Genomic DNA, 15,447 nt, shown 5'->3' on the forward strand with positions numbered 1-15,447 from the left:
TAATGCATTCTTATTTTTTTTCTGTCTATATGAAGGTGCGTAAGCAATACACATGTAAAATTTCATGCATTTTAAAATAATATTTTGCTGTTTCACTTAAATATATGATAGTGTTCATGTCAGACTTAAATCTTTACCACCTAGAAAGGACTATTGTTATTTTTAAAGCAGTATCTATACAGGAAAATAAAATTTAGAAACTATAGAAGAGGATAAAATAAAAGTCTCTCCTTCCTTCTCCCAGCCTACTCTTCAGAGAACTAGAATTCTTTCTAACCGTCTTTCTTCCTAATTGTTCTGAGAGTTGCCCACCCAGTTCTAAATACTGTGCTTATACCTCTTTTTATTGAGTAGATATAACTGACAAATAAAAGTAGCTTCTTTTTATAAGTTTTATTTTTACAGTTACTTTGTTTTATATGAAATTGTAATGTGCCCATATTCTTTGACCCTTTACCTTTACATAATCTCTCAGTTTAGATAGACTCTTCCTCTTAGACAGGGAGACAGTATCTCCTTCTTCCATATCCTGGCTTCTTTTGCTATACCATTTCTTCTACATTGTCAAGAATGAAAATATTAACATTCTGTTCTATAGGTGTGATCAGTTTCCATGCTTTATGATTCTAAATATTGAAAAGTAAAAAATCTGCATTTTCAGTATTAGGATTATGTAAAGAGTACTGACAGTGTTCACACAGTGGGGTTGAAATGGTTGACAAGGCAATATAAATTTTTTTTTTTAAGATTTTGTTTATTTGAGAGAGAGACAGCATGAGCAGTGGGAGGGGCAGAGGGAAAGTGAGAGGGACAAGCAGACTTCCTGCTGAGTGAGGAACTTGACAGTGTGACAACGTGACAATGCGGGGCAATCCCAGGACCCCGAGATCATGACCTGAGCTGAAGTCAGACACGTAACTCACTGAACCATGTAGGCGCCCCAAGGCAATATAAATATTGCCCTAAACCTGTGCCTCTTAAGGGGGGAATGTTCCAAGTGTGTCAGATAACAAATGGATTATTTATATTCTCTATTAATTGCTTAGAGTTAAGCAACCATTGTATTTGCTTTATATTTAAAATAGCTTTTTGTTTTTCTTGGAGTCTACAGTTGCCATCTGGATTTTGATTTGATTGTTGTCAGAAAAAGTGCTAGTTTCTAGATCTCATTTATATAATTTTATCCTTACAACAGACCTCTGATGTGAGCTAGGATGTGTTATTCTCAAATACAGGCAAGAAATTTGAAGAACAGAAGGGTTAAATAATTTGCCCAAGATCATGCATTTTAAAAAATTGGCTGAGCATGCATTTGAACTCCTGTTAGTCTAACTTCAAAGCCTTTCTGCTATACTACTTGTTAACAGAATAGCTCTAGCTGCAAAGGGAGAAAGAAATCTAAAACATGATATTTGCCTGTGAGGTTAGAAGACTATTGATACTATGGAGAAAAAGGGAATAATACCTGGAAGGTAAATTCTTGAGATTGTGTGAAATGGCAGCAGTTGAAGATTAGGGATGGGCATATCGGCATGAGAACAAAGTTCATCTAGATAATGGATTTTAGTTGTCCTCGTAGAGGTTTTTGTGGAAGGAATTTGACTTCCATCCCTAGGAAGTGAATATACATAGATTTGGTGAGATATGGTGGTGAGGGATCAAGAACCTCTCTAAGCTTGAAGTAGAGGACAGGTATATCATGAATTAAACTATACTATAAACTATAAAGTAAGTGTAGTGTAACAGTACATCAGTTAGAAGATTAATTTTCATTTCAATTTGTGCATTCTTTTGTTACAGTTTCTAGAGGATTATTGTTTATGATCCAGCTAGTTTAGTAGGTAGGTTATTTGGCCTTGAAATCATGAGATCATGGTTTTAGAAATTGCGATTTTAGAAAAATTTAATGCAATTTACATTTTTAGGTATAAGAATCCATTTTCCTCAAGTTATGAGTTGTATAGAAGAAGCATAAGTCTTTCCAACACAAGAGTATTCACTGAAAGACTCATAATACTAGTTCCAACTCAAGTATCCTTCCCTGCCTATTTAGATTATTTTGTTTGTAGGGCTCACTGTCATTCTTTTCCCAGTTGTTGGTATTGTAAATTACTGATGATATGATGCAAACCAGGTATTTTCTTCTGCTATAATTGCTCTCAGGGAAGGAATTTTGGTTTTTTACGTTGACTGCTAATTCCCTAGCACCTATCACAGTAGCCTTATACATTCAGTAAGTGTTTGGTGAGGGAATTAATAAATTGCAAGGATGTTGAAGAAAACGATTACTTGAATATTAAAGGCAAGAGAGACTCTTGGAAGCATTATTGAAGGCTTTAAGTAGTTTTATATGTCCCTTAAGATTGTATGACCAAAGTCAAATGTTAAGAGGTCTTTGTCCATGTAATAATTTTATCTGAAAACATATGACCCCCCAAACCAGTAGTCAACATTCAGATTGTTTCTTTTTCCATAATAATTAGCACATAGTTGAATAATAATCCACATTTTATTAAATGTAAGATAAACCTGTTTTCATCATTTTTTCCTGCATTTAGAGTTAATCAGACTTTGCTTTTTACTATGAAATTTTAGTATTTGCATATAGTGGCCTTTTCAGCTACCAGTTACAATGCAGAGCCTAAATATCCTTGTGAATAATGAATGAAAAGCGTGTGAATGGCTAGAGATTTTTGCTTCCTTTGGCATCATCTTTCTTACTAATTACCACTCCCTATACTGGGAGCCATTGAGTATTTCTTGTGCTCTACTGCCTCCTATTGTAAAGGGAAGAAATAGCCCTTGATGATGAAAAAAAAAGTCCCTGGGCAAACAGTCTAGGTTTGGCTAATTTTAAGATACTTACCTTTATTGATGGTTTATACTAAATCACTAGTTTAATAACATTTTGTATGATGAGCTTAATAAACACAGTATGCTAAATGGTAGTGAATGCAGGTTAATATAACTAGGTAATGAGGTTGCATAGTATATTAGTTATCTATTACTACATAACAAATTACCTTAAAACTTAGTGGCTTAAAAATGCATACATTTATTATCTCACAGTTTCTGAGGATTAGGAATATGGGTATGGCTTAGATGGGTGCCTCTGGCTGAAGGTTTTTTTGGAGATTATAGTCAAACTGTGAGCAGGGCTGTGGTCGACTATGAAGGCTTAACTAGGGAAGGATCTGCTTCTAGGCTTATTCACGTGGTTGTGGCAGGAGTCATTTCCTTGCAAGATGTTGGACTGAATGCCTCAGTTCTTTGCTGGCTGTTGGCTAGAGACCACCGTCAGTTCTTTAGCATTTGGGCCCACCTCATAGGCAGTTTACAACATGGCACCTGGCATCTGGCTTTTCTCAGAGGAAGTGAGCAAGAGTATGCTGAAGGTGGAGGCCATTTTTTTTTTTTTTTTTGTAATCTAATATTTTATTCATCAGAAGTAAGTCAGTAAGTCTAGCCCCCTCAAGGGGAAAGGGATACACAAGGGTGTAGATACCAGCATGAGGTGGCCATTTTAGAGGTTGCCTGCCATACGTAGTAACATACAAATGTGGATATATTCCATATGAAGAAAAAAATCTGTAAACTACATTATTCATTTTATTTTGTCAGCAGTTGAAATTAGCAGATGGCATCTAATTCTAAAAATCAGAACCTCCAGTTTTGTGAACAAAATACTAAACACTAAAGAATTTTGATTTGTCAAGTGTACTGTGTGATATATCTCTTTATAATAAGTAGGTACAGGAATTTGCCATTGGGATTTAAAAAATTTTGTCAACTATCTTTTCCTTTATTCTAATGTATAAAACCTTGTTTTGGATTCATTAATGAGACTGATGAGCAAGAATTATATTTATATTTAATGTTTTCTCTTAATTGATATTTATATTTAATGTTAATAACGTGTCCTCTTATTCATGTCTGTCTATTCCTTACTCTCTGTTAGATCGATCTGGAATAGAAAACGTCAACTCTGTGGAGGCTTTGCAGGAGACTCTCATCCGTGCACTAAGGACCTTAATAATGAAAAACCATCCAAACGAGGCCTCTATTTTTACAAAACTTCTTCTAAAGTTGCCAGATCTTCGATCTTTAAACAACATGCACTCTGAGGAGCTCTTGGCCTTTAAAGTTCACCCCTAAGGCCTTTGTTTATTTAAACATGAACTGATTCATGCTAACTGTACATTTTGTGCTAAAATGCTTATTTATATGTGTATACCATATGTGGAGATAGAAAAGACCTTTAAGACAATACAAGATTGTAGGCTATCTCTGTAATCATGCAGTAGCTGTTTGGATTGAGGTTTCTTCAGCCATGGTTAGCCATTGACCGCATTTCCCCTATAGACCAATCAGCTGTGTCGCACTTAAACTGGAGAAGTTACACTGAATTATAGTCACACTGAATGTTAGACTTTTTCATCTGCCAAAACCAAAAATCATTTTGATCTCCCTGTGGTATAAATAAAACGCACAATCACAAGTATATGAGGACTTAAAAACTAATCCTTTGTGGTAGAAATTCTGTTGTATGATGAAGACTTGATTGCAGCCCAAGACCATTTGATCTGGTAATTGGAGACATTGCAAGTTAGGAGATCTTCATGTCTGTATCTTGTTCTGCCGCTTTTTAAAGTGTATGATCCTGGGCAGGTTAATTGGTTGTGGAAAATAAAAATTGATAGTGTTCTTAATGTCCACCTCACAGATACTAAAAAATGTCTATAAAGCATATTTACCTCTTGGGAGATAGGCACTATGTAAATAAGGTAATTGTTTTGTTATTATAATTATTCGTAATAATATTCTTTCCTTATTTCTAAGTATTTCTGAGAAATCATTTCACAGTCCACACCAACCTATTATTCAGGGTTCCTGCATATGTGTGGGGTATCCTCCTGGCACACATTCAAAGTTTATGGGTACATCAAATACATAGTATATGTACATAATATCTGTGTGAATATAGTTATACATAAACACATTTCTTCACAATATTTTAAACTGTGAAGAACTTTATCATACAATAAACTTAAAACAAGTGGTGTCAAAGACTCAAATTAGGTGCATTTTACCTGTTGATGACATAACCATTGCTTTAAATGTTTAGACAGTAGATTATTGAATTTATGCTCTACTTTTATTTAAACAGCACTTAATGTAAAAGTACAACAGGCAGTTGAGTCCAAATTTCAAAAAAATACGTATTTTAGAGTTCATCTTTTGTTAAATCTTTGGTTCAAGGTACTAGTTTAAAAGTTCATTCAGATTCTTACCTTGTACTAAAAAAGGTTACATTGCTGCCCCTTATACACATGCTGCAGCTTGATGATAAATATTTTGATTCTTTTTGGAGAACCAATCAATGTTTTAAGAAAACTGTTCAATGTGTTGGCTCTGTACGTGTGTGTGTGTGTGTGTGTGTGTGTGTGTATGTGTATGTATGTATATGTATGCGTTTGTGTGCAACTGTGTTTTGAGTCCTCTCTTTTTTTTTTCCTAAATAACACTACAGGGATTTTGTCAAATTAGATTTACTCTATAATTTGAAAACTCATTTAGTGTATGTGACCTACAGGCTTAGAAGTGGTACAGAGACATTTCATCCACATTTCTAATATTGGGCTTTATTAAATAGAGAAGATCAGCCTCTGTTTATGGCAGTAGGAGAAAGAGCCAAAGTTGAGGATTTTACGTATGTTTTTCTGTTTCCCTGGAAAATAGCAATTAATTGGAATTTTTTTGAAAAGATTGCCTTCTATATAATTTTTGGATTATATAAAACTATAATAGAATGGAGAGAGCCCACTTTACTATACTCAGCCTGTTACTTTAATGACATGTGAGCAGAATGCCTTATTTTGTAATCTTGTTTAACTTGTTGCTACTGGGACTTGACTTTCTGTGGCACTTGTTAAGTAAGTCAAAAAAAGAAGTTAAATCCTCTCATTATTAAAGAGGAAAGGTGATGGTGATGTCTGTAATACAATATAAACCATAATTGTGATTTACCTTACATAGGTAAGACTTTATGGGATATACAGTATAGTTTTTGTGAATTCTTTACATGATAGCATTATCTTTTTATAATTTTTGTTCCTAAGATAAATGCATAGTTTTCTTCTATGGGGGATAGAAATGGTTTTTTGAAGTAATCCTGAAAACCTCAAAGATCATGTTTATTCTTAATTTTTGCCTTTTGCATAAGCCTCTTTATAACATGTTATCTTTTAAAACAATTACTGTCTTTAGGAATGTGTAACCAGAACTATGTTAGTATTGCTTATAAAACTTTAGTTAGGTTCAATATATACATGTATACATCTATATATAGGTATGTAGGTTCACATTTTGTTTTGTAAAATTTTATTGGAACAAATTCTTCCTGTAGGTAATGGGAAACAAAATTAATAGTTCATATGCCACTTGTAGCATCTCTATATTTGAAAATAGCCCGATATTAAAACTACTAAAATTAAACCAGCAGCCTATTATAAGCACATTCTTTGATTGAGTCATTGGGTATAAACTTACTAAATGTGGAGAAGACAACCAATTTGGGAAACTTCTGGGTCGGTGGGACACTGTTGATTAATTGACAATGTACTGTATGAATTCAGTGATGCTTTAACTCTGATTTTACATTTTAAATTAAAATATGGGCATTATGTCAGCAAACTTAAGGGCATTATGTCAGCAAGCTAAAACATTTTTTTTCTGTGCTTTTAATGTAGCTCTTCACATGATCTGAGAGAGGATTCAAGCTTTAGAGAGAAATAGCTGAGGGAGAGGGGAAACATCTTCTTGAATTGAAGCTTTTCCTTAGGGCGATGGTTTAATTACAGATTAAAAAAATTAGAAGGCAATTTCAGTGGATTAAGTGTATAGCTTTTGTATCTACATTTCAAGAAATTACCATTGTAACTTGATAAGAAATGATTTATTTTATGTAAACATCATTGCAAAGCAAGGTGTAGAAGCTCAGCTAGATTTATTACTGTGCACGAGAGTAAGTACCTATCTCAATTATTCTTTTTTCTTTTCCAATATAAAGTTTGCTGAATGTACAAGAAGAGTTTATCACTTAGGATATAGAATTTTTTTTAGGGGTTGGGGGGATGGGATCTGTCAGGAAATTGCCTATAAACAAAGATTGTCTTGATTTGATTCAAAACAAAACTTGAAGCTATTCTTGAACTAACGTGGAAAAATAAAATGGCTATTGTTTTAAAAAAGTGATAGAAATATATTGTCAAGATATGAATTAAGTTTATTTTCTACAAACTGTTATTGATGAGGACATGGATAATATCTTCATGTTTCTGAAAAGTAATCTGTACATGGGGGGAGGGGATAATAAATATTATTTCTAACCAAGTGTGGTTTTTGGTATCTTTCTAGCTTGATGTTTTTGTAAGATTCTAACTTACTACTTTTCCCTGAGCATAGCAGTACATCTTACCTAAATCTCTGATTCAGCATGGTGGAACGTATGTATGTAGGGCTCTTTTGATTTTAGTTTGTTTTAAGAGTCCAGCGAGGATTGTTGCTCTTTTCTACAATGACAGCTGAGTAGTGGTTTGCTCTATGTGGTAGTCTTTTCTTAGAAGGGGATGGTGAGAGAAGGAGGGGTGCTTGGTCTAGCCAAGACTCAGCCTTGGCTATGAATGGGTAAGATGCCTCAACAAGACCACCACCTCCTTTCCCCTTTCCTAGGGGTTGTAGCCATGCTGGCAAAGTTGAAGCAGTTGCTTAAATCTGCACTCACTACAGTTGTTTCCTAGACCAGTAATACCCACTACTTTTCGGTGGATGATAATTGATGTTAGGTGGGAGAAATGGGCCTCCTTGATTAAATAAACTTGGAAATGCTGCGTTAACAGGGTTACTGAGATTGCTTTATGTCAGTCCCATTCTCTAATGAGCAAGTGTGTATCGTGATTTCTTTAAGGAAGGGTTTAGGATGCAGTCTTTCCCAAACGTCCTCTGCCAAGGAGCACCCCCCCCCCTCCTTTTTTCTGTGTTGAGCACTTCTTGGTAATCCTTGGAAGGTATGCTTTCAGGAGAAAAAACCTTAACCCACTTTGGGTGTTAATCAGGATATTGATCATATTCCGTGGATTATTGTACAAATTTGTATTTTGTCCCTTTTTGCACTATACTTGAATAGTATAATCACCATTGAGCTCTAAATAAATGTGTGGTTGATGAAAAACAAAATAGATTCAATTCCTTTTGAATTTTGGAAGTGCTGCATGTGAGTGAATGAGTAGACAGCCAATTCATGGATCTGGTTTTAGTTTTACACTTACTCGGGCCTGTTAAAATTGATCACATTTGCTTTTCTTTATTCTTGGTCTGTGTAAAGGTTTAGCAACAACTATGGCCTGTGTTCTAGTAGCCACGTCAGAGTTGCTCTTCACAATGTCAGAGTTGCTTTCTGTGGGGCACGGTCCCAAGAACGTAAAGATGGTCTCAAAATTAACATTTCCCCTACATTTTAATATAAATTACTAAAGAGGGTGAGACCAGTGTTTCAAAGAAGACTCAAATACCTGGGATGAAAATGGTGTTTTCAGGAGCACCTGGGTGGCTCAGTCGTTAAGCGTCTGCCTTCGCCTTCGGCTCAGGGCGTGATCCCAGAGTCCTGGGATGGAGCCCTGCATCAGGCTCCTCCACTGGGAGCCTGCTTCTTCCTCTCCTACTCCCCCTGCTTGTGTTCCCTCTCTCTGGCTGTCTCTCTCTGTCAAATAAATAAAAATCTTTTTAAAAAAATGGTGTTTTCAAATTTTTTCCCTCCATTTTCCTACTGGTAACCATGGAATTGAGTATGATCTTCTGAAAACTCTCTAAGGTAAGTTCTGTGTTTTTTCTTTTCTATGGTTTCATTTTTCTCTGAATTCTCCTTATCCGTAACCGCAGCACTTCCCTCTGCCCCCCCCATTACTTTGTTCCTTTGCTTGTAAATTTTCATCTATTTTTCCCCCCTACAACAGCCATTTCATTTCCTGTTCAGTTCTGCAGTTAAATGCAAGTAGGGTAGTTTCCAGAGTGGAAAGCACCTACACTTCATTCTCTTGATCATCTTTTTGCTCCCTATAGCTAGGCTGCTCTCTTTCTAAGCTGTTTTATCTAACAGGACTTTGGAGGAATAAACTGATGGTTTAGTTATTCATTACACATTTATTGAACATACATGTATGGCTCAAGAATATTTTTTATCCAAATGCAAAATGAGTTTCCTTGAAAACCCAGGGCACTAATCCAGACAGTGTTGAGGAAGTTGTGTGCACATGAAGCAAATGGCCACCAATCACAGCATCTTAAGTAGTAATTGCCAGCAAATACCGTTCTAGCCATGGTGTGCTGGAGCTAGCTTATAAGGTCTCTCGAGGGTCTCACAGTTACATTTCCAGGAATTTATGGAGCTGGTTGTTAGAAACAGCCATCATTAAAAATTAAATTATGTAAGCTTACAATTGAATTATATTTGAGAAGATAATACTCAAAACTCCTCACTTCCTAATTATCTTACATTTTATTGTTATTTATGCTTTTGAGGCTCAGAACCTTTATTTTTATGGATACGGTGGCAATACTTTATAATGGTGTTCCTACGTATCTCTTCTCAACTCCCTAAGTGATGGCCCATTGGTAGCTCAAACTTGGCCGTGGTAGGATTATTTATACTATGCAAAGCTGCAAATGCAATGAATCAGAGCTTGATTTATGTTGTTGGTTGTCTAGATTTAAGAAAGTGATGGAGAAAGTGTTAATAGTACAAATTAAACTTGAAGGTGTCTCATGCCTGTAGCCATTAAACGTTGCAAATAGAAAATTGACGAGATAGTGCAGTATTTGAAAACCATTATCTGATTCAGTGAAGAAGTTGCTCACATCTTTGGTGAACAAATCAAGTTCTGACAATTTTTGTTTCATTTTTGTTTTATTAATGTACTTAAAATAGTAACACTCATGTCAGAACTGTACTTGTTAGTTGCAACTTCAAAAATAAAGGAATGCATTCTGTGAAAATTGGTTATATTGGATTTATAGTAAAGATTATTTCTTACAAATTTATAAATAGTGTGCTATACATCCTTTCAGTAAAAATAAATACATACACATTCATAAGGTACCCCCCCCGCCCCCCAGAGGTAGTTAAATGTTTACCAGCTTGCCACTCTTAGCCCCAAGAAATAATTCTGTTTTCTAGATAAAGGAAACCAAGGCTCAGAGAGTGTAAGTTAACTGGCTCAAGGTCATACAGCTACCGAATGGAGAGTTGGGACTATAAACCCCAGATGTTTGGGCCAAGAGTTTGCTCTCAACTTCTGCATAATAAAGGAGCACTGGGCTTGGGGTCTCCTTCTTGGCAGAGTGGTTTTACTAAGTCTACTTTGATCCATACATATGTAAAGCTCATGTTCATGGGATTGTTCGGGAATGGGTAAGAGGAAGCTCGTTAGTTAGGATTCAATACATAATACGAGTTTAATGTTATCCTCCAACCTCCACATAACTTTTTCTCTTATCTATAAGAAGTATAAACTACGTAGAGTGCTTGCAAGACTAAATGAGATGTATTTGAGAACTCCGCAGTGATGTCCTCTACTGACACTTCCTTAGGCAATGACATAAGAGGAAGAGAAAGGAGAGTCTCCTGGGGGGTGGGGGCAGTGAGCGCAGGGCCTCCTCCCTGGGTCAGTCTGTGTGGCTTGCTCTCTCACAGGCACGTTGGGGCTGAAGTGAGCCGGCCGTTCCCGATTTCTCAGTGGAGAACTGCTCTGATAGTTGACTGGGGTGACCGAAACCCTCAGATACTACCGATTTCCAGTAACTTCCTCAGGAGAAGCTAAAGAAGTGACAAAAGATGACCAACTCCGTATCCCATTTCCAAGCCCTGAAACAAGAATACAGTAATTTCCCTACTAGCAGTTTGGCTTTCTGCAGTTTCAATTACTTGCCTTCAGCCCCGACGGCACCGGAAGTAAGAGCCCGACGCCGCTGCGTCATAGCGCGGCGACGTTCACCTCACGTCATCTCACGTAGGCATTTTCTATCTGTCATCAGCACAAGGAGAAGGGTGAGTACAGCGCAGTAAGGTATTCTGAGAGAGCACATTCACGTAACTTTTATTACAGTATATTCGTTGTATTCTTTTTTTCCTATTATTGTTAATCTCTTACTGCGCCTAATTTATAAGTTAAGCTTCATCATAGGTCTATATGTATAGGAAAAGCCATGATATATCGAGGGTTCGGTACTTCCACCGTTCAGGCATCCCCTGGGGGTCTTGGAATGTATCCCCCTGCAGCCAGGGGAACACGGCTATACATAAAAAAGGTCATTAGTATTCCAGTGGACGCTATAATTGTTCAAGGTGTACATCTGTCACAAGAGGTAGGGATGATGGGCTCAATGCTCCTTGATAGTAAAAATAACATAAATACCCCAAAAGGGTAGGAAGAATTTCCAAATCTTTGAGTTTTGAATATTCTCACTGTTTATTAAGGATTGAGGATACCTTTGTAGTTGTGATTCTGCTCTTCAGTGATCTTGAGAAGATCCCTTCAACTTTTGGGTTCACCTCCCCTCTATAAAGTGAAGGAATTTAACTGTATGCCCTCCCTCATCCCTTCCAGGGCTAACATTCATAATATGATGGTATATAAATAGCAGAGTTAAAAAAGAAAAAAAGCCAGAGAGTGAAAAATTTGTTTTGTTTGGGGAGTGAGGTGAGGGGAGACAAAGAAACATGGTTCCTGCAGCTGAAGGTTGGCTGATCACACTTGCCTTAACTTGGTGTGATATTGCACCCTGCTGGCCATCTGTCCACGGTCCTTGTGGTGTGACTCCCTCCTCCCTCACGCCTGCCTCACTGCTCCGTGTTCACAATACCTTTAGCTCAAAGTCACCTCTTAAGGTCAGGGACAGGAAGGGTGCTGGGGGGGAGAGGGGTCATGTCTAGGAATTTCATATCCCCCAAGGTTCCCAATGCCCAGCAGAAGGGGCAACTGAAACTGGATGCACAAAGCACAGGGAACATCAGGAAGCCGCAAGCCCAGTGGCAGCACAGTTCAAGCGGAGCCCTTTCCTGCATGGCAGCACTTCTCAGTTTTTGATCCTAACAAAAATACAAATTTTTGTTCTTGAAGTGTGAAAGAGAGTAACCTTTTTGGAGGTGATGATTCTCTTGTCTCTTCCCCTAACTCTTTAATTTTATTCCAACCCTCAAGATAGTCAGGAAAATTTTTACCATATAAAACTAAAACTTGTACCTATTGTTACTTTCCATCACTCTTAGCTGGCACAATCAAAAGAATTTTATAGTGAACATCCAGACACCTCCACCATTAACATTTTATTACTTGTGAATTACAGAGCTATCTGTCCTTCTATCCATCAGTCCTTATCTTGAGATTTTTAAAAATGCATTTCAGAGTAAATTGCAGTCTTCAATAAACTGTCTCCTAAATTTTTCGTCTTGCATATAATTTACTAGAGTTAAATATTAATTTATAGTTTGCTCTTTTGATATACAATTTATAGACAATGAAATGCACAAGTCTTTAGGGTATATCTGCCACTTTATTTTCAAAATGCCTTCCCACTGTGTAATCCAAAACCCAGTTGAGATATAGAACATTACCATCAATGCAGAAAGTTTTCTTATGCCCCTTTCTAGGCAATCCCCACCCCTCAGGGGCAATAGCTATTGTTCTGTTTCTTTCCACCATAGATTAGATTAACCCGTTCTATCATTTTATATAAATGGTATCATTGCCATGTGTACTCTTTTGTATAAGACTTCTTCACTCAGCATAGTGTTTTTGAGATTTATCCATCATAATTTTGTTCTTTTTATTGCTAAATAGTATTCTTTTATATGGATGTACTACAGTTTACTTATCCTGTCAGTGGATATCTGGGTTCTTTCCAGTTTTTGGTTATTATGGATAGAGCTATTATGAATACTCCTTTGTATTTGCTGTTGTACTATATCATGACTTGACCTTGAAGTAGAATTTGTTAGTTCCATGAGTGTAAGAAACAGCATATAATGGAAAGCTTGAGAAACAGAATTAAATCTTAATTTTTTCTGCTTAGAGTTCTTATAGAAAAAAGCAGCTCATCAATTAGAAGATGCTTAAGACCTATCTAAAAGGGAGTTCAACAATAAGGATATTTATTACTTATTTCCTGCATAAGACTTCTGGAGGCAGGGCAATTCCAGGCTGGTTCAGTATCTCCAAATGCCACTGAAGAACCCAGGAGCTCACCTCATACTCATTAGATTGGCCATTATCAAGAGAACAAACAAAAAACAAAACAAAACAAAAGAAAATAGCAAGTATTGGTGAGGATGTGGAAAAATTGGAACAATTGTGCACTCTTGGTGGGAATGTGAGATGGTACAGTTTTGTGGAAAACAGTGTGGTGCTTCTTTAAACAATTAAAAATAGAAAAGAAAATTAAAAATAGAATTACCATATGATCCAGCAATTCCACTTCTAGGTATATACCGAAAGGAATTGAAAGCAGGGTCTTGAAGAGAAATTTGGATATTCACATTATAGCAGCATTATTCATAATAGCCAAATGATGGATGCAACCCAAGCGTCCACTGATGGATACACAGCATGTGGTATATACATACGATGGCATATTATTCAAACTTAAAAAGGAAAGAAATTCTGACACATGCTACAACATGGATAAACCTTATGCTAAATGAAATACCGCAGTCACAAAAAGAGAAATACTATGTGATTCCACTTATATGAAGTACCTAGAGTAGTCACATTCATAGAAAATATAGTGGATAGAGAGTGATAGTTGCCTGGGGATGGCGGGGGAGGATAGGAATGTTTCAGAGTTTCAGTTTTGCAAGATGAAAAAGTTCTGGAGACTTGTTGCACAGCAATGTGATTGTATTTAAACACTACAAAACTGTACACTTAAAAATGGTTAAGGTGGTAAATTTCCATGTTATATGTATTTTACCACAATTACTTAAAAGAAAGAAACAACCCAGTAGCTTCTGATCCTTCTTTGTCATCTTGTGCATATTTGTAATGTTTTCTCTCATGGTTGCAAGATGGTGGGTGCCACTGTTAGGCATCACAGCAGAAGGAGTATGTCCAGAGAATAAAGAGAGGCCTTCCTCTTGTTTTTTAGGGAGAAACCTTTCTCAGGAGGCCCCAGCAGACTTCCCCTCCCCTCTCAGCTCCCATAGGCCAGATTGTGTCTCATGCTACAAGGGAGCTTGGAAAGCAAGTATGTACCATTTTTTGGCTTCTGTAGACAGCAGCAGAACAAGGGTTGGGGAATGGCTTTTGGGTAGGCAACCAACAATGTTATCTTCTGAATGGAATAGTGTTAGGGAGGATGGGTCCTTCTTTGTGAGCTCAGCATTGATGGCCACTATGGCTGGTGACCAGAGCACATCTTGTTGATACAGGGATGATGCCCTTGGCTTACCTTTAATATAAGAGGGCCAGGGCAAGAATACAAATGAAGTCCACCAGCTTGCCCTTATTTTTTTCCCCACTCCTGCCTTTGTCCCACAGTATGAAGGACTGTTTTGTTTTTGTTTTTGTTTTCTGGGAATTTTGTGAGCCAGTTGACTTCATATTAGTATCTTGAAATTGGCCACAGTGAGAATATTGATACTATGGAAATCAGTAAATGCTACAGATTAGGACTCTTTCCACCCCAAGTACCAGTGGCCTGCTGAGCCTTTCACAAATGCTCATGGACACTCCAGCTCCTAGGTCCAAGCTCATTCATCCCCTCTCTTTTACTATCCCTTGGCCGAGTGCTGTGCATACTGGCAATGTGGTCTGGCTGTGGGAGGATAAAGGAAAGAACCTCTGCAGGCCCTGGAAGCCGGCCGAGGGTCATTTGGGTAGGGAGTTCGGGTACTGGAGCATGATCTGGAATGTGGTATGGATTCTGGGCATACTTGACCTGAGGAGAGGGGCATAGCTTTTGGAACGTCTAAAGTGTGACTCCAGGACAGGGGGCCAGTAGCCTGGGTTGTAGGGTGGGCAAGAGGGGGAGATACTTTTGTCCCCTCTCCCCGATCTTCTGCCTTCCATCCCTCATATACCTGCCTAACTTCTCAATGAAGGGAGAATTACTGGTTTAATTTATCAGAACCCATTCACGGGCTATGTTTTAGTAGTGGACAGGATTATTGTGTCTTAAAGTTTAGGATCTCTGCAAGATGCAGCTTTTAAGATTGCAGGGCAATTATACGGGGCAAGCTCACCTGTGACTGTTCCTGGGTGTGAAGCTCAGGTTAGAATCCTTTCCATTTTAGATTCAGGAAGGAGGGAGAAAGAGGCCTCTTGACTTGAGTCTGTTAGGATCTGATGTAATTTGTACCTCTTAGAACAGTAGTTCTCAAGGGGTAGTGCTTAGACC

The 15,447-nt window shown here is 37.4% G+C and overlaps 1 protein-coding gene across 1 annotated transcript in view; it reads left to right on the forward strand.

Moving 5' to 3' along the window:
• NR1D2 (nuclear receptor subfamily 1 group D member 2) overlaps positions 1-7,392 on the forward strand; it is a 29,566-nt gene extending 22,174 nt beyond the window's left edge. The window contains exon 8 of the mRNA XM_040636871.1: positions 3,959-7,392. Coding sequence (XP_040492805.1) covers positions 3,959-4,155 — 197 coding nt within the window. The 3' untranslated portion in view covers positions 4,156-7,392. The remainder of the gene's footprint in view (positions 1-3,958) is intronic.
• Positions 7,393-15,447: the final 8,055 nt, after the last annotated feature.

Source organism: Ursus maritimus, unplaced genomic scaffold (assembly GCF_017311325.1).
Source record: "Ursus maritimus isolate PB19 unplaced genomic scaffold, ASM1731132v1 scaffold_20, whole genome shotgun sequence".
Classification (NCBI taxonomy): Eukaryota; Metazoa; Chordata; class Mammalia; order Carnivora; family Ursidae; genus Ursus; species Ursus maritimus.